General features: G+C 45.3%; 2 protein-coding genes across 2 annotated transcripts in view; one reads left to right on the top strand and one right to left on the bottom strand.

Annotated features, from left to right (window-relative positions):
* The window catches only part of LOC132784306 (uncharacterized), a 56,338-nt gene extending 43,723 nt beyond the window's left edge, over window positions 1-12,615 (top strand). Inside the window, exons 4-8 of the mRNA XM_060789833.1 lie at window positions 305-4,304; window positions 4,365-7,068; window positions 7,174-7,272; window positions 7,336-7,474; window positions 7,536-12,615. Of these exons, the coding sequence (XP_060645816.1) occupies window positions 305-4,304; window positions 4,365-7,068; window positions 7,174-7,272; window positions 7,336-7,474; window positions 7,536-10,115 (9,522 nt within the window). The 3' untranslated portion in view covers window positions 10,116-12,615. The remainder of the gene's footprint in view (window positions 1-304; window positions 4,305-4,364; window positions 7,069-7,173; window positions 7,273-7,335; window positions 7,475-7,535) is intronic.
* A 611-nt stretch (window positions 12,616-13,226) lies between these two features.
* Window positions 13,227-16,949, bottom strand: LOC132784314 (endoplasmic reticulum mannosyl-oligosaccharide 1,2-alpha-mannosidase). The gene is made up of 6 exons (XM_060789843.1): window positions 16,526-16,949; window positions 16,012-16,308; window positions 15,172-15,637; window positions 14,765-15,105; window positions 14,513-14,700; window positions 13,227-14,453 (listed from the first exon to the last, which is right to left on the bottom strand). The coding sequence occupies exons 1-6, from the start codon at window positions 16,637-16,639 to the stop codon at window positions 13,805-13,807; spliced, it is 2,055 nt and encodes a 684-aa protein (XP_060645826.1). The 5' UTR covers window positions 16,640-16,949; the 3' UTR covers window positions 13,227-13,804.
* Between the last annotated feature and the right edge of the window lie 1,758 nt (window positions 16,950-18,707).

Below are 18,707 nucleotides of genomic sequence, written 5' to 3'. Positions count from 1 at the left end.
TGACTTCAGCACTTTTCGATTTGAAAGTAAATTAACCAAAGGCGACCCGACTTTATTGTATGGTTGTTAATTGTTGTCCGATGAAAATAGATTGTCACGCTTCAAGGTTCGAGGACGGGCAATCGGAAACCTAGTACCTAATATCTAAAAATACTCGAGGCTATTCAAGTGTATACAGGACCCTAAAGATAAAATTGTAAGACGTTGTTGTAGTCTCTGAACTGGACACTTGGAGTGAATGGAATTAGTAATTAATGTGCTATTATTACTCAACGAAAATAACTTTCTTTGTCTTGCTTTGCAGAAGGGCAATAAGCGAACGGGTCAGCAGCAGCAACAGCTACAGCAGCAACAACTACAGCAGCAGCAGCAACAGCAACTGCAGCAACAACAGCAGCAGCAGCAATTGCAGCAGCAAATCTTTAGCACCAACGCAGCGGCGCCCACATCGATCTGCTCGACAGTAGCCGGCGGCTATGGGCAACCAAACGCAACGGCAATCAGCACGCCCATTTCGTTTGCGACAGCAAATGTGGCTAGTAGCCCAAAAGGTCAAGCGAAAAAGGGCGCCACAACGGTGCTCAGTCAACAACAGCAGCAGCAGCAGCAGTCACAGTTCCAGCATTATCAGAGCAGCAGTCCGCTGATAGCGGACAGTCCCATACCAAGTCCGAGCAACGCGATTGCGGCAGCGGCCATAAAGCCGCCAACGCCCCAACCACAGCCTCAGACCGTACAAATGTTGCCGCAGCAGTTCACAATAACCAGCGGGCCGCAGCAGCAGCAGGCACCGCAGCAAGTGTTTCAGTTCATTCAGGGACCGCAGGGTCAGATCATTGCCACCACACAGCAGCCAACAACGCTTCAGCAGCAGCAACAACAGCAACACCTGCAACAGCAGCAGCAGCAACAACATCAACAGCAGCAGCAGCAACAAACGCACCAGCAACGTTTTAGCAGCAATGCAGGCATTGCGTTGTCCACTGCCAACACGAAGGCGAGCAAAGCGCCCCAACAGATTCTGCCCAAGCCGCAGCAGGAGCTGTCCACAACCCAAACGCTGCAGCAGCAAACGAAGGGCAAAAACAACAATGCACAACTGCCGCAGATCTCGCAATCCCCCCAGCCGCAACAGGCACAGCTTACCGCCGCACCCACCAATGCCAACAACCAGCAACAGCAGCCGCAGCAGCAGCAACAACAAATACTGTTGCCGGCGACAACAGCACAGCCACAGCAATTGCTGTTGAATCAGATGCCAGTGCTGGTGCAACAGAATCCGCAAGGTGTGCAGCTAATCCTACGTCCACCGACTCCACAATTGACCACGACACCATCACTGGTCATACAGAATGCACGCGGACAACCGCAGTTGCAGCAGCCGGCGCAGCAACAGTTGCTGCGCATTGTCAACACGAATGGGGCGACAATGCAACTGGCGGCAGCAACACCCACCTTCATTGTGTCGTCGCAGGGCAATCTCATACAGCAGACAGCTGCAGGCGGTCAATTCCAAAGCGCCATCAAGTCGGGCACACAATTGAGCGGTCTCCATGCGGCACTCGCCCAAGCGCCACGATCTCAGCCGTTCACCACAACGGCCACCATCAATACCCAGCTGCTGGGCCAGAGTGTTGCTGCACAGTTGCAGAATCTGCAGCTGGCCGCGGCAGCCGCTGCCAATGGCAATGGCATCACGCAGATACAGATGCCCAATGGCCTGGCGGCAATATCACAGCTGCAGCAGACGCTTGGAGGCGCCACCATCAATCTGAATCAGCTCAATGGTGCACATCTGCAGCAGATTGCGACGGCATTTCAAACGCCACAGCCACCGCCGCCACAGACAACAGCAACAGCAGCCACAACGACTCCTGCCAATGGCAACAACACAACGGCGGAGCTGTTTGCACAATCCTCGCCAGCACATGTGCCGCTGGCGGTGACGCCCGAGCCACTGCGTCAGCCGACGGCACAGCAGCAGGCGGCCATGGCCACCATACAGCTGCAGCATCAGCAGCAACAGCAGCAGCAGGCGCAGATTCAGCAGCTGCAGCAACAGTTGCAGCAGACTCAGACGCAAGTGCAGCAGGCGCAGCAGCAGCAACAACAACAGCACACCGTCGAGCCGAAGAAGAAGCCGCGACCACGAAAAAAGAAACCGCCAGCCACAGCTGCAGTGCCAGCTCCCTCGCCAACCGCTGCAGCCGCAGTAACAACAACCCCGCAAAAGATTGCAATACCTGCCACGCCCACATCGACACCAGCTGCCCCCACGCTGGCACGCACACCAACGCCCCAAGCACATGTGCTCACCCAGGCGCAGGTGGTGCGCAGCAAGTCGCCATCGCCACCGCCGACGCACATCCAACGGGCCAGCAATGGCAAGTTGGATCTTGGCGATGTGATGAAGTTTTGCGGCATCACCGAGGACGACGATGACGATGAGGACTATGGCATGGATGCCACCTCAGTTGCTGGCAATGTTTCCACTGCGGTTGCCAATGGCAACACCAGCAGCAACAGCACCGGCAACGCTAATGACGCTAATGATGTGTTGGCGCCACCGCCGCCAGTACAACAGCTGTCGCTGAGCAATGGATTGACGGGCGTGAGCAGCAGCGGCTTGGCGCAGCCCAGTTCCAATGATATCATGATCTCCATACCGAGCCAAAACGGCAGCGATGGCCTGCCTTTCACGCTGACCATACCGGCACCGACGCCGGTCAACGAAGCCACCGAAATACCAAATATCCTCATCAAGATTGATCCAAGTGATGTGGCTGCTGGAGCAGCCGCCGCTGCAGCAGCCACTGGAGCAACTGTACCACCGTATACGCTATCAACGCCACGTCTGCCCACTGCCGAGGAGATACAGCGTCAGGCGCAGCAGCATCTCGCCCAGCAGGCAGCTGCAGCAGCAGCGGCAGCCGCAGCCGGCGCCAAGATCTGCACCAACATTCAGGCGCCGACGCCGGCGCCAACGATTAGCTTCAGTCTGGGTCCACAGACGCAGACGATCGGCAGTGTGACGCTGCAGCCGACGCCAATTGCTGCTAGCATTACACTGACGACGCCCACGGTGACCACAGCAACCACTGGTTGCACCACAACGACGCCAGCTGCCACAGCGGCGGTGAAGCCGCGACGCAAACCCGCCGTGCGACGCAACACCAAGAAGCAGGATGCCAATAGCAACAACAACAGCAGCAACAACAACAACAACAGCGGCATCAACAGCGGCATCAACAGCAGCATCAGCAACAGCGTCGCCAGCAGCAGCAGCATCATCAGTAGCAGCAGCAGCAACATTTGCAACATCAGCAGCAGCACGACGACAACTGTCAGCAATAGCGCTACTATCAGCAGCAGTTGCAGCAGCAGCATTGGCGGTGGCAACGGCACTATCAACACCATCACATTGACCACACCCGCCACCGGCAGCAGCAACACCTCGAGCATACTGCTGCCCCCTGGCCTGGGGCTGGCCAACAGCACAACAACTGTGCCCAGCCAGATTGGCAACATCCAAATCTCGCAGGTGCAAAATCACCATCAGTCCACGTTGCCCATCAGCAACGCCGTCGAGAATAAGATACAGATCATGCCCATTCTGCCGCCCGGTGCCACAGTCATGGGTGGTGTGCCAGCTGCAACCACGGTTGCGGCATCTTCAGCGCCAGCAGCAACAAGTGCCACGCAGCTGCTGTTCCAGCCAACGCCAGCAATAACAACGCCTGCAGCCACAGAGTCAGCTACCATCAAGTTGTCCAGCGATGGCCGGCAGATGCAGTTGGTCGCGATACCGCAGTCCACGACGCCAGCAACAACGGCGCCCACCTTGCCAGCGGTGACGACAGCCGGTGGAGCGACAATATTGCCGCCACAGCTGACGGGAATGCCAGGCAATGTGTCCATTTCGGTGGGTTCGCCTGCTTCGGCGGCCGCGTTGGTGCCCCAGCTAACGGGCAGCTTGACGTTGGCTGTCTCGGAGCAGGGCGAACGTCTGATCTTGCGCCATGATCCTAACAATCCGCAAGATCATCAGACGCAGCTGATATTGCAGGCGCTGTTGAAGGGAGCATTGCCCAATGTAACGATTATCAATGAGCCGACTCGTGTGGATCCGAATAGAACACCAGCGCCTACACCCACACCCACGCCGCCACCCCCACCGCCAGTAGCACTGCAGCAGCAACAACCACAATTGCAGCAGCCGCAGACAACACCAGTAACAGCAGCAACTGCTTCAATACAGCAGTTGCCCAAAGTGGTGGCCGCAGTGCCCAAAACGGAGGTTAAAGGTAAGCTTATGATAGTAACCTACTGTTATCAGTTTAATTCAATGTTATTTTGATTTGCAGTTACGAACAACCGAAAGCTTTCTGCACCTGCTTTGCCCGCCAACAACTTGATCGGCAGCAGCAACATCATCAGCAGCGTGAGCACCATCAGCACCAGCAACAACACGATCAAACCACCGCCTCTGCCCATAAAGATCAATGAGACCTTGTCGTTTCCGCAACTGCTGTCGACAACAACTGCAACAACAACGCCCACAACAACTTCTCAGCTTATTGTGCAACAGCAACCACTGCAACAACAGCCGCAGCAACAGCAACAGTCTGTGCAGCAGCCTGCCTCGGGAGGACAACGCTATGTGGCTCTGCCTCCCATTGATCCCAGCACGCAACAATTGTTCTGTCTGAACAGCGTGTCCAATCAGATCACGGCCATCAGTGCTGGCCAAACGGCAGCATCGATAGGACCTTCGGAGCGATTGCTAATTGCGCCGGCAGGCATTAATGCCCAGCAGTTGGCACAGTGTCTGCAGCTGGGTCAATTGCACTTTAACGATGTGAATCCCTTGCCGCAGCCACAGCTGCAACTGCAGCAGCAGCAGCAAGCACAGCCGACAACGATGACGGCAACATTGCCCCTTCCGCTGCGACCTCAACCACCGCAACAACAAATTGTGCATCCGATACAGCCGATCAGCAACGGGCACAGTCTAAGTCTGGGATTGCCCATCACGACGACAACAACAACGACGTTGACAACCAGCAGCAGCACCTCGACGAGCACCACAACAGTAACCAAACAAGTGGCCAATGTGGCACCCATTATTGATCAGAGCAAGGCTAAGCTGGAGCCGGCAAAGGCAACTGCAGGGGGAACAACAACCACATCGTCCAGCACAGGAGCTGTGGCCAAGAAGAAGCCAGTGCGTAAGCCCAAGACGACACCAACAGCAGCCGAATTGGCCAGCTTGAAGAATGCGAGTGTTGTGAAACCGATGCCTAAATTGGATCCGTTGTCGCAAAAGCCCAACAATAATCCCGTGCAGATCGTGCAACCGAATGTGGCGAGTGGCAAGCAAATGATTGTTGTGGTCAGCTCGAGTGGCAACCAATCAACGACGACCACAACAACAACCATCATGAGTAACAGCATTCAGCCATTCCAAACAACAAGCGGCACCAAGCTTGTAGGCGTTACGGCACCAATGCAACAACAGCAGCAGCAGCAGCAACAACAACAGTTGCAGCAGCAGCCAACAGCAGCGATAGCAACTGTGCAATTGCAACAGCAACAGCAGCAACCACGTGGCAGCTTCAGCCTGACGGCAACAACATCGACACCAAGTGTTGTGGCAAGTAGCGGTAGTTTGTCAGTAGCAGGAGCAGCTCCCGTTGTGGCACAACTGCAGTTGACAGGACAGTTACAACAGCAACAGCCGTTGCAAGCGCAGCCTAAACAACAGCCGGCAGCAGTGCAACAGCAGCCACAGCAGAACACAATTTCGCGGGTACAAACAATTCAACTGACGCCACAAATGCAGCAAGTCTTTAGGACAGTGCAAATGCAAATTCAGTTCCTCACCATCAAGTTGCAGAACAAAGCAATTGTGCCAACGCTGTCCATTTCACCAGACATTGATCCGGCAGCAATCGCCATCTATAACAAGCCCATGACAGACGCAGAGATTAATGTGGCTTTGCAGCGTCTGTTTACGGAACAGCATCGCATACTGGCCTCGGGCAAAGAAGTGCCGACGCCAGAAGGCATGGTACCGACGCCGAATGGCAATGGCAGCTTTAGCCTGATGCCGCAGCAGTTCCAGCAATTGCAGCAGCAACAACAGCAGCCAACACAGCAGCCGCAACTGCAACAGGCGACAGTGCAACAAACTGTGGAGTCGGTGAAGACAGCAACACCTGCTGGAGTGATACTCGCCAATGTGGTGCAGCCAAATAATCACTCCACCACTAGCACAGCAGCAACAGCCGGAGCAGCCATCAATGCCCAGCAACAGCAACAACAGCAGCAGCAACAACAATTAAATGTTGCACAGCGTATTCATATCTACCCAATGCAACATCAGCAACAGCAGCAACTGGCCAACAAGCAAAAGATGGCGCAACAGAAGCAGCAGCAGCAACAACAAACGTCTGCTATCAGCAACTTGCCACAGCAGCAAACAGCACAGCTTAAGCTCAAGGAATCGCCATGTCGCAGCAAACCCAATGCAGCCAATGCACAGCAGCAACCACAACAGCAGCCAACTGTCAACTTGTTGCAGCAAAAGACAAATATATTGACGGTGCCACAGCAGCAACAACCACTTCAGCAACCAACCGTAAATTGCATCAAGAACGGACCACCGCCACTCATATTTGCCAGTGCAACGAATCTGTTATCAAACAGCAACAATGTGAGCAACAACAACAGCAGCAGTTCGAACAGCAACAGCAGCAACAATAGCATCGCCAACAACAGCAGCAGCAACAGCAGTGTCAGCAATAGCAACGTGCAGGTCAACAGTATGTTGACAATGCCGCCATTGCAGCCGCAACAACAACTGCAACAGCAATTGCAAATCCAGCAGCAACAACTGCAGCTACCATTGCAGCAACACCAGGCGCTCACCCAACAACCGGTGGCAACAGCAGCGCCAGCATTGAGTAATTTAATTACCCCATCGTTGCCCGTGTTTCTGCCACTGCCGTTGTCCAAGCCGGAGGAGTTGTTGCCAACACCAAAACCTAAAATTGCACGCCTCTCCTTGTGAGTAGTTGGTTGAACAATGCCGATTTTAATAAATGAGGCCAACTTGAACACGCATAGTTAACTTCACTGTGAGCTTAGAGTTAATCAAGTTTCTTTTCGCAGGTTCGTACGACAGCTGGAAGTCGATCAGGAGAGCTGCTTGAAGCCGGACTATGTGAAGCCGTTTCGGACCAAAGACGAGGCGGTCAAACGGTTGATCAGGTAAATCAAAACATTAAATGATTTGCTTAGTTGCGACTTAATTTAACCGTGCAATATTTGCAGATATCATTGTATGCATGAAAATGATGAGGAGCTGCCTTCCGATGAGGATGAAGAGTTTGAGGCAACGGCGCTGGGCTTTCGTGATAAGTTCCGTGAATTGAATGGCAAACTTCAAGAGATTCTTTTACAGGAGTCAACGGTAAGTGCATTGACATTGGATTTGTTGAGACATCAGCTTAATACGTATGCTACGTTTGCAGTTGCAACATCGCACTTCGGAGTCCCTGCAAGTCGAGCAGCTAATGATTGATGATCTAAAGGGCGAGATAAGCGATATACGCACAGCCGAAAAGGAGCTGCTCGAGAAACAGCAGCAGCAACTTAAGGAGGAGCTAGACAGTAATGTAGCAACCAACGAAGTTGATGCCGGATCGGAGACCAAAGTGAAGGATGAAATCAAAATGGAACCATTAGAGAAAGTATCCGAAACAACGTCGGCAACAACTGCTGCCGTTGTGGATAAGTTTGATCTGCTGAAGAATAGTGCCGATGTAAACAAGGCGTACAACAAACAGCAGCCGCAGTCGCAGTCTCAGCTTCCGCAACAACAGCAGCAACAGTTGGTTAAGCGAGAGGAGAATGGCGATTGGTTGGCTAATGGTGGACAGACTGATGCTGGCAGCAACAACAACTCTTTGAGCGATGCTGTCAAGAAGGAGCAGCTCAACAGCTCTAAGGACAACATGGAGTATATCAAGAAGGACTACGACAATTTTGATATTGAGTCACAGTTGACCAGTTTCATAATGAAGAAAGTGGAGCAGAAAATTGAACCGAATGGAAGTATGCAGCACCTTAAGAACGCTGAGCCCTGTTTTGCAGCTAATGTGTTGCATGAGCAGCAACAACAGCATAACCAGCAGCCGCATCATCAACAGCAGCAGCATCCTCAACCGCAGCAACAACAACAGCTTGTCAAGAACAATACGATAGCCAATGAAGATCACGACGATAGCTGGTATTGTCTTCAGAAGGAGCTCAATCTAATGAACAATGAAACCTTGCAGCCGCAGCAGCAACAACAGCAGCAGCAGCAACTGCAACAACATCAACAACACTTGTCAGAGCAGCATCTGTATGGCAACAACAACGCTGGTAGTCTGCTGAACAATGGTAACCACTTGTCGGATCTGTTTCCCAATGGTTGCATCGATAAGAGCAATCAGAGCAACAGCAATAGCAGCAGCAACAGCAGCGCCAGCAGTTGTGCAGGCGAGGTTGTCGGTAACAGCAGCAATGTTGCCAACAACTTGCCCATTGGCAGCTCCTCGTGCAGCCAGCAACGCCAGCAACCATTGGCAATGCAAGCTGAACAGCCTAATCATCATCCTGCGATTAGTGAATTCTTCAACAGTGATTCAGATGTGCAAAAGTCCGTGGAGACACGACTGGAGGCCATGTTTGGTGAATCACCAGTGCATTTGGATGTGAAGAACAGCAGCGATGACCATGACATTGAGTCGAATCTCGATGAGATTTTCGGCGATTCCAAATCTCCTGTTGCGAATCACAAGAATAAAATGAATATCTGGGCGCCTGATACTGATTTTGCTACAGGCTACAACAATGAGCAACAGCAGCAGCCGTATGTACATCCGCAACAGCAGCAGCAGCAGTCTCAACAGCAATCACAACAGCAGCAACATCACATTGAGCTCAACTGCAACAACAATCCACGTTGGATGCAGAGCATGGAGGCCCACTATAGCGATTACATGTCCAGCAATACGAGCACTGTCGATGGCCAATCCCATAATATGCTGGTCAACGGCGAGTCTCGGAAGCGCCACTGGAACGGGCAGTTGATGGGCTCCAGCAGCGACATGGAGGATGAGAACAGTAGCAAACGATTGTGCACTGCTTCGTCGACCTCGTCGTCGCCTCTGTCCTCCCAGCAGCAGATTCAAGTGCCGCAGCATAGTATACTCGATGCCGATATGCTGGCTTTGCATGATGGCATGGGTGTGGACGCTGTGACAACTAATGGTCCTGCTGGTTTCTCACAGCTGCTCATGGATCAGCAACAACAGCAGCAGCAGCAACAACAACAGCAGCAGCAACAGCACAACTTTGGCAATCATCAGGCTTTTGCTAATATGCTTGATCCGCAGCAGCAGCAACAACAACAGCAACAACAACAGGTGCAACAACAACAGCAGCAACAGCAGCAGCATCAACACTACCAGCATAGCATGCAACAGCAGCTGCAACAACCGCAGCAAGCACAGCTTCATGTGAATCATATGGGTGCCGCTTCCGTGGTCACCGGCGAGTACGATGACGACATAAGCCGGCATGTTGCAAGTGCCATTGACAGTATACTCAATCTGCAGAATAGCGGCGATTCCCTGCAGTTCTCGCTGGGATCGTTTCTGGGCGATAGCATCCTGGACGATCAGCGACAGGCGGCGAATTTACCCAGCTGCCAGCAGGAGCAGTCGAACAATAGACGCCGCCAGTTGGGCGATGACATTGGCGATTGCCTGATTAGTGGCGAGGCTGCAGCGGTAGTGAGTGCTGTGGCCGATGCTGGTGGTAATCTCTTATTGGATCATCATCACCACCATCAACATCACCAGCAGCAGCAGCAGCAACAACAACAGCAGCAGCAACAACTTATGCAGAATCACATGGGTCAGCAGCAACCGCATCTTCAGCATCATGGACAACATCATCACGGCCTCTCGCAGGCACAAGCCCAACATCATGGCCAACTGAATGACTTTAGTTGTGTGGCTGCCGGTCTAGATGATGCTGTAAAGTCAATTATGACATCTTGACTTGGGCTCCAGACAACAGGAACGGGACAGGCAATAGCCACCGAGCTGCCGCCGGCGGCAACAGCAGCTGTTGCCAACAGCCTGATACTGGAGTTCAATGCGACCACCTTGTGAAGAGCTGCCCCAGGCAACAAACATTGACTGTACTATGTATAAAAACCCTTAGTTCTCTTTAGTTTTTGGTAACTGGGCTGAAATTATTCAGTCTCAAATCAGCCAACATTTGCACCCCTGCTCTGTACAATTTTCTTAATTTTAGTTTTAAGTTTACAACAAAAAGTAGCGTAAATTGTTTTAATCCTTGTTTTCGTTTTTAGTCCAATGTGTTTGTACAATATTTAATGAAAAGCAGAAAGCAAAACGAGCCCCCGGTATTATTTGTATAAATTGATAGTCACGCAATCGGGACACCAGATCCTTCGAAGTCAATAGCAAAGCAATTATAACGCCGAGAATTGAAAACAAAACGACGAATAGCATGAAATGCTTCTTAGAGAAGTACACTGAATGAATTCTAATGTAATACAAATTATATAGCTACAATAAATAAGTGAAAAATGCCTAGACAATTTATTAAAATCTAAATCTAAACTATGAACATGTGAAAAAAATCAAACAAAATAAAAGAAATTATATTTTTCGGAGAGCCGAATATTTAATACACTTGCAGAGCACAATAAATTTGTTGTCCGGTGCAAGGTGATAATCTCTCTCAAAAGAGACAATCCCGATCCATTTGTAAAAGCTTTAAATTCGATTACGCTCTGCAAGGATATGAGAACAGTATAGATTGGAAATGAAATGATAATTGGTTGTAATTAATTGAGAATTAAGAAAGTGGTGCGACAGCAAAGTGCTGATCATGTCGAGAGCATTCGAAATTCGTAATTAGATTTATGCAAAACAATTGTAACAACGTTGCCAATTTTGTTGAAATGAAAAATGGGGGAAAAATTCAACCACAGCAAATCGATTTACATTACAAATCTACATATACATAAATATATATATATACAAGAAAAAGTATATTAAATTATTTATTAATAAGCAATTGTAAATACAAGTATACACACATTTACATATTTATTTATGTAATGCATGCGCCAGTTTCAACAATCGCAGATTTTAAAACAAACAAACAAATGGATTTGCTCTTAGTGTAAACAAAATTACAATGTGTAATAAAATAAAAGAAGCATGCGAAAATACGTAAAATAAATTAAAATAATAATAAAAACTAATTTGATAAATTGAAGCTAAGCAATTTAAACTATTATTTATAAAACGCTTAACGTCTGTCTGCTTTTGAGCTAACAAACACAAACATACACTCACGCACACACATACATATATGTATAATTAATTCGAATAATCAATGTGCTCAATTTGAATTAGAAAGCTATTAGCCATGTCTTAAGATTTGGCTATGACTACGGGTGACATCAGCAAAAGTCTTAAGATGAGTTGACAAAGGACAAACGACGAAGCAAACCAAAAGCAGTTCAAAAATGAAAATCACAATTTTAGCAAATTTAGTTTAAACATTTATTAATTATTAAAAAATAAATCTATATATATATGTATGCATATTGTACATGTAATAACACAAACAAACAAAACAAAACGAAAACGAATCGTATCATTGTATCTTGATCTTGATCTTGCCACAAATCTGATTTGTGATTTGTGCCACGTTTTAAATATCGATGTCTGACTAGCTTGTAAAACCAATTAAAAACCAATAAATCCATAGTAAGCAAAACAACTACGAACTTAATCCAAATATTGTAAATGTTAGGAAGCCGCCGCATAAGATTCACTCAATTCTCACATAGGCAAAGTGTGCGACTTAAATAGTTATATACATACATCTACATATATACAACATACATACTTAGTCGTCCGTCACGTATTAACGCATACCAATTACAATAAATACTACTACTAATACTTCTACTACTACTACTACTACTTTAAATACCACCACAGCAACAAAAACAACAACTACAACCAGAGAACAAGAAAACTACTACATGAAAATCGTACTGCAGTGAAAATGTACGGAGCGTGACTAAAATAGAAACGTATTTGAGAGCTACATTATATGTAGTTGATAAGAGAATTTCAGATGGAATTAAATTGTATGTATTATATATATAAATATATCGATCGAGTTTAATTGGTTTAGATGCCCCGACGTCCCTTCCCATGACCCCCTTCCCATCTGTATGATTTATTACAGAGATGTGCATGCAACACTTTCTAGTTGTTATACAAAGACAAATAATAAAACAAGATTGTAAAGATTTATATATAATAGCATAAATTAAGTTAGTCAAGGAAATTTGCATTCGATAATATATATAGCTGCTGATACAAAAAGCAAAAGAAAAAAAAAACAAACAAAAAAAAAACGAAAAAAAATGCAAACAGAACTTATCACTCGCTAGGAGCCCAATTCAATTAATTATTGATTAAATGATATCATTTGTAACTTAAATACGCATTGTTTGATCTTTATACTTGTATTCAATACGAAACGGTTATTCAAATCGGCTTCAACAGAACCTCCTCCCTATCTACCAAAAACCATACGAAACAAAATAAAACGAAATGAAACGAGATGAAAAACTTAAAATGGAAGAGAATCCCAATATCGTAATATATAAATTGTTCAGCTAAATGTGTCTAAATGTAATTTAAATGAAAACAAAAAAAAAAAGAACAAAAGAAAAACAAAGATTTTTAATGCAACATTGTGAGTTTTAATTACAGCAAACCAACTTAAGAAAATAAAGAGAAATCAAGCAAGTTTAATATTTCATAGTTTATTAAGCCCATCCATTCATAGTCGTCATAAACATTAAGTAAATAAAAGCAACGTATATCGTATTCAAAGCGAAACGCAACAACAACAGCAACAACAAATAACATGAATCCGAATTGAAACTGAAAAACTTTAAATACAACAAACAAACAAAAGAAAAAAACCCACAAAAAATTGCAATCAAATTCAATGCGTGTTGTTGGGTGCAAGTGCAAATCGTACGCAAAAAAAAAGAAAAATACGTATTCATAAGAATAAAGAAAATTCAAACAATTTTAAATCAGCGTCTTTTTATTATTCACATCATTATGCAATATGAGCATATTCTTACAGTCATATCTTTCTAGTTCGTTTGTATGCGCTACAAAGATTTGTGATGTGATGTGTGTTCAATTTACTAAACAATGCTGTGGTTGTGGGCTTTTACAAAAATTACATACACATGTACTAAGTACCTACCATTTAAATATTAAGACAAAAGTGAGCTTACAATTAATTATCATTATCAATTGCGGCAGTTACACACAGTACCAGAGAGAGAGAGAGAGTGCAATATCATATGGTTGCTCATCATACATACATTTAAATAAATAAATAATAGTGGGCTAACTTATTATATATTACAAATCATACATTATCGGATCACGCATCATCATTGCATGATTTAATGAGTGTTAGTAACGGTCTTTAGGCCAAGTGCACTAAGATATTTGTGCATTCTAAAGCTTGGCGTTATATTTGGCATTCGCGCTTTATTAAGGACTACGGACTACGGGTAACTGCCATATGGATTGCAGCTAATTACCTACACAGTTTACTACTTTATCCACTATGCTTAGTTGGTATTGATTAATATTTACAATTATTGCTGGTACACCGGCAACGGATGACCTTCGGAGTTGAAGACCCATTTCTCTAGGTCAATTTCCTTGCGATTGTCACTAAACAATAGGTAAAAGTATTTTAACGTCTCGCTCATCCAGAAGCTCTCCATGAGATCGCGCATACGCGTGTTTAGTGTGTTCTTCACATTTCCCAGAGATGTATAGCCAGCAGCCACTTTAGTGTGCTTCTCAAAAGCCTGAAAAATGGTCCAGCCCATGTCCTGATATGTGCGATTGCCAGTAAGTGCATAGAAATAATAGAGACTCTCAATGAACTCGGGTCGCAGTAAATTGTGCGCGTCATTCGGCTTCACATAGATGTCATTCTCATCTTTATCATTCAGCGCAAAATACGAAATTTCTGCTGCCAACTGAGTGGGTTGTTTAATGTACGTCTGATAGCAGGTGTCCATCATATCTCTGGCCAACAATAGATGCGAGTCCGGCATGCCGTTTTGATGGCCCAGCAACAGTGTGCCAGGTAAATAGCACGTCAGATGATCCATTTTTGGCTTAAAATCGTGGCCATTTATTAGCTCTCCAATATAAACCCAATTCTCTCGTGGTGTGCGTCGCATCAGCTGTGTGAGAACACCATCTATAGCTTGCATATAGTCCAGTATGAGACTGTGAATAAAAGGAGTTTTTAATGCATCTGCTACTTAGCTACTTATTAGTTCACTCACTTGTCGTTATCCTTGCGGCCCGTTTGCAGCCACTGTTTCAATAAGTACTCGTAATACGAATCACCGCGTGCTCCCAAAGAAATGGTGGCATAATTTCGGAAGGTGCCTGTATTGGCATTAATAAATATTGGTACTAGGCCATGATTCTTATCTAGAGCATGTACTTTTTCGTTGACAATGCTTACAACCTAAAATGTTGATAATATCTTGAGTAGAGATAATTTTTGGGGTAATATAAAAGACAACACTTACGCGTTCGTAGATAGGAACATTCGTAGAGCGACTGAGATCACGGAATTCCAGCTGTATTGTTGTTACTTCACTTGTCGAGCTATCGGGTGACCATTTTGGTGAATGTGCTGATCTTTCGCCAAGATTGACGTCCGAATAAGGTATGCCCGATGGTGAAAGAAAGCTGGGCAACAAACGATTGCCCAATTCGGATGCTTTGGCCAAAAACATGTGGTCTCCACTCAAATGATATGCGGATAGCAGTCCGCCCAGGACACGAATAGTGACCTCAAAGAGATTGACATCGCGGCTTGTGTGGAATTTTAATGAATCTCTCACCCAATCCCGTGCTTCATTAAACTCTGTAAAATTAACAAAATAATGAAATCTATATTTATTGTATGAGCATAAAAATGGGCACAGCATACCATCTTCCAAGCCCATTATGTACATGGTGTCGAGAGAATCGACAATCGATAGACCAAGGCCGAACCATTCGTGTGAAGTTTGCGAAACTGGCTTCAGATTATCATGACCCCAAGCGTACTTCTTGTATCCAGCCCATGAGTGTTTAAATGCAGCCACAACAGCCGTCTGCCGTTCATTAGTGGCGCCGTGGAAGTGCTGAGGCTTGGCTAGCTGGTTTTGCATTTTCTGCAGATGCGAATCAATGCTTTCTCCTGCCAAATTCAAGGGATGTTGTATTGCTTCCTTCAGCTCAGCCTGCAAATCCGTTGGCTCATCCAATGACGCCTCTCGATCGATGGGTTGCTCCACATTGTTGACGATATCGATTACGCCATTGATATTGTCATTGCTAGCCACTGCGGTTTCCGGCAGCTTAACCACATTCTCTGCTGAATTACCATCGGGGTAGACCGCATTCGCAGGCACCTGTAAAGCAAATAGCAAACGAAATGACAATAAATAAACTAATAATTGTTGGGAAAGGGTTGATGGTGAATATCATTTATTTTTGGGGGGCAGTGTCTCGCTATCTATACTTGCGAATACCCCATAAATTGTCCAAGAACCGATAAATCAACGCATTTAATCGTAAAACAATTGATTGTCGTTGTTATCAAATGTTCATTGGAAGGCACTTAATGAATTTTGAAGTGAGGCGCGCCCCTTTGTAAATGCCTGATTGGTGAGTGTTGTTGGGTTGTATCAATAAACTCATACGCTGATAACACGCTCGAGCTGATAGGCTACGTGGAACTCGAGCTAACTGTTAATTAATTGGGATATCAGATTTAACGCTTTACCTTATCATTGGGCTCCTGTTTGGTCAATCTGTCTTCGGTCATGGGCGACGCAACTGCTGCCGATATTTCGGGAGCGAGATCGTGTTCACTCTTTTCCGGCGGGAGATTCGGATGGTGATGTGGATTCTGAAGTGTGTCCTCGCGTCGCATGTGGAATGGCGCCGCTCCAGGCTTGAGACGCACATCTTTCATGCTAATCAGCTGATCGCCGGGCAGAAACAGCAACAACGTTACACAAAATGCGGTGATGCCCATTATGATGAGATTACGTTGACAACGGGGCAGTTGATTCCACGACTGTGCGGTGGATGTGTTGTGAATAAAATGAATACATTTTGTTAGTCAAAAATAAATGCTTTGAAAATTTACAAATGTATTTTTTGTTTTCAGATGCAAATTGAACGCCTCCGAATTGCGCATATATGAATTTTCAAATACAAGCTTAATTTTCTGATACACGTAGACTTTGAAAGCGCCATCAGTCGATTGACTTTTTGCTGTCAACTCAACTTACCCGTCGCAGACTTTTGCGCGAGAGATTTGCCTCATCGATGCCAGCAGCGCTACCTGTGATGCCCGCTATGGAGGCCGATGATAGCGTTAGGGCAACGTGATCGCTCTTTGTCATGTCGTGCGACAGCTATATTATCCTTTTTCCGACAAAATCGCGATTTGCTTTTACTCTAGTGGGGGGTTTGTCAAGCGCAAAGCATCCGCATTCACATTCGCTTCGACGGTAAAAAATCGATGTTTGCTAACTAGTAGACTACGATTTGCTGTCATAGAATCAACTCATACAATCCGCCACGAATGTTGATTTGTTCACATTGCTACTTTTTATGGTAATAATTCGCGAAATCTATAAATTATCTTAGAAATAACGATCGCATTTCCCTTCGGCAGAAGATTCGTGCCGAAAATTCTTTCTTTGACTAGAGTTCAGCGTGACCGTCGGCACAAACTAAAAATATACCGTTTCGCAATGATAAATATATTGAATATACTTTTAAATATACCACTTTTTCGTAATATTTTGTTGGGTATACTAAGAAGATGGGCGCATCTTTTTGAAAATCATTTTGGTTAGTTGGCATAACTTGTTAAACATCCCAACAAACAAAATTAACCGTATAAACTTTCACTTCATTATATGACTGGATAGATTTCGAGAAAAGCGAGAAATAGAACTCCCAAGATATACCTTTGCATGCTGCCGTAAGCTGTTGATGCAAAATAAGCTGATTATGGTTGTTGGCAATTTATCGATTGTTAATCTATCGAGTTGCTTGTTGTTTTCTAATTAGAAATGCGCGGCAGATTTGAAAGTTATAGACGAACACTCTCGAAATACTTACCAATAGAATAATGATTGATTTATTTGAATTATTTATTGAGCTTTTAATACATTACACCTTAAACACTGTACTCTAAGTAATGACGATGTCACTGCTCTCTTTGTGAAATCAAACTAGCGAGCTTAATGTTATCAGCAGTTGGACGGGTGGCAAAAAATGTTTTTTGTTTGTCGGTATGTGGAATTGATAAGCTAGCAAGATCGAGGTCATTCCGGAATTTCTAAGCTGTAGGCTGGACCAGACAATTGAAAATGTTTTGTAGGAATTATTAAAGTCGAATCAAAACGATATTGACACCTTGAAGATTTGTCGTATATCTTAGATGGCACAGCTAATCTCATTTATATAGTGGTCACAGCTTACCATTCTATAGGAATTAAAGTGTTGTAAACATACAGTATGTCAAGAAACTCTTTACACACTGAAAAAAAACACATATTTTTTGACTTTGCATGCAAAAATAACGCCTTTAGTTATTATTTTTCAATATTTTTTTAATGCAGATCTATTATTTAGCAAATTTCAAATTAGTATGTACAAAAATAAAAACAATATAACGAAAGGGAAAATTTTAAATCAACAAAATATAAGTTTACACATTTTTGACACTGTCAAGAAAGTGTTTACACACTTTAGTTTTCGATTCTGTTTTGTCCTATTTTTCGAAAAAACTGTACTTTATTGTTATCTATGCTTCTGCACTATTCGCTATTTTGGCATTCCTTTTCATTCAATTGCGAAATTTTGCTACGCACTCGTCAAAAAGCTGATTTTTAAATTATTTAACATGACTGGAGCTAGATTGACTTATGAAGTTACCCAATTGACTTATTATAGTCACCAAATTGGAAAATCTGTAGCTTAGCTAGTGGAGCTACTTGGGGTATCGCGAAAAATAATTTATAATGCTCCAAATCGAGCCGAAAATGAAGAAAAACGGGAAGCAAAGTGTGGAAATGGTCGAAAAATGGATATTGACGAGCGAGCATACCGCCTTAAAATGGGCAAGGTTCGTCAAAACCCCCCAAATTTTGATCAGGACCCATGCTAAGGAGTTGGAAGAAGGGTGTGTCACGGTCAATTCACATGAAATCGTCCGCCAACTAATTCTGCGGAACAAATACTCTTCAACCGTTGCAACGGTTGCGCGTAAGAAGCCGCTGCTTTCGAAAGTAAATGTTGAAAACGCTTAAATTTTGGCTTTTAACATGAGAATCACGCCGGACAACTATTGGGATGACGTCGTATTCTATATCCAAACCAAAAAAATGCTATACTACAATGATGGACCAACTACAGTATGGCACAAGCCGTTAACAGCCTTACATCAGTGCAACATCA

The sequence above is a fragment of the Drosophila nasuta genome, chromosome 2R (genome assembly GCF_023558535.2).
Source record: "Drosophila nasuta strain 15112-1781.00 chromosome 2R, ASM2355853v1, whole genome shotgun sequence".
Lineage (NCBI taxonomy): Eukaryota > Metazoa > Arthropoda > Insecta > Diptera > Drosophilidae > Drosophila > Drosophila nasuta.
This window is presented reverse-complemented; position numbering and strand designations above follow the sequence as displayed.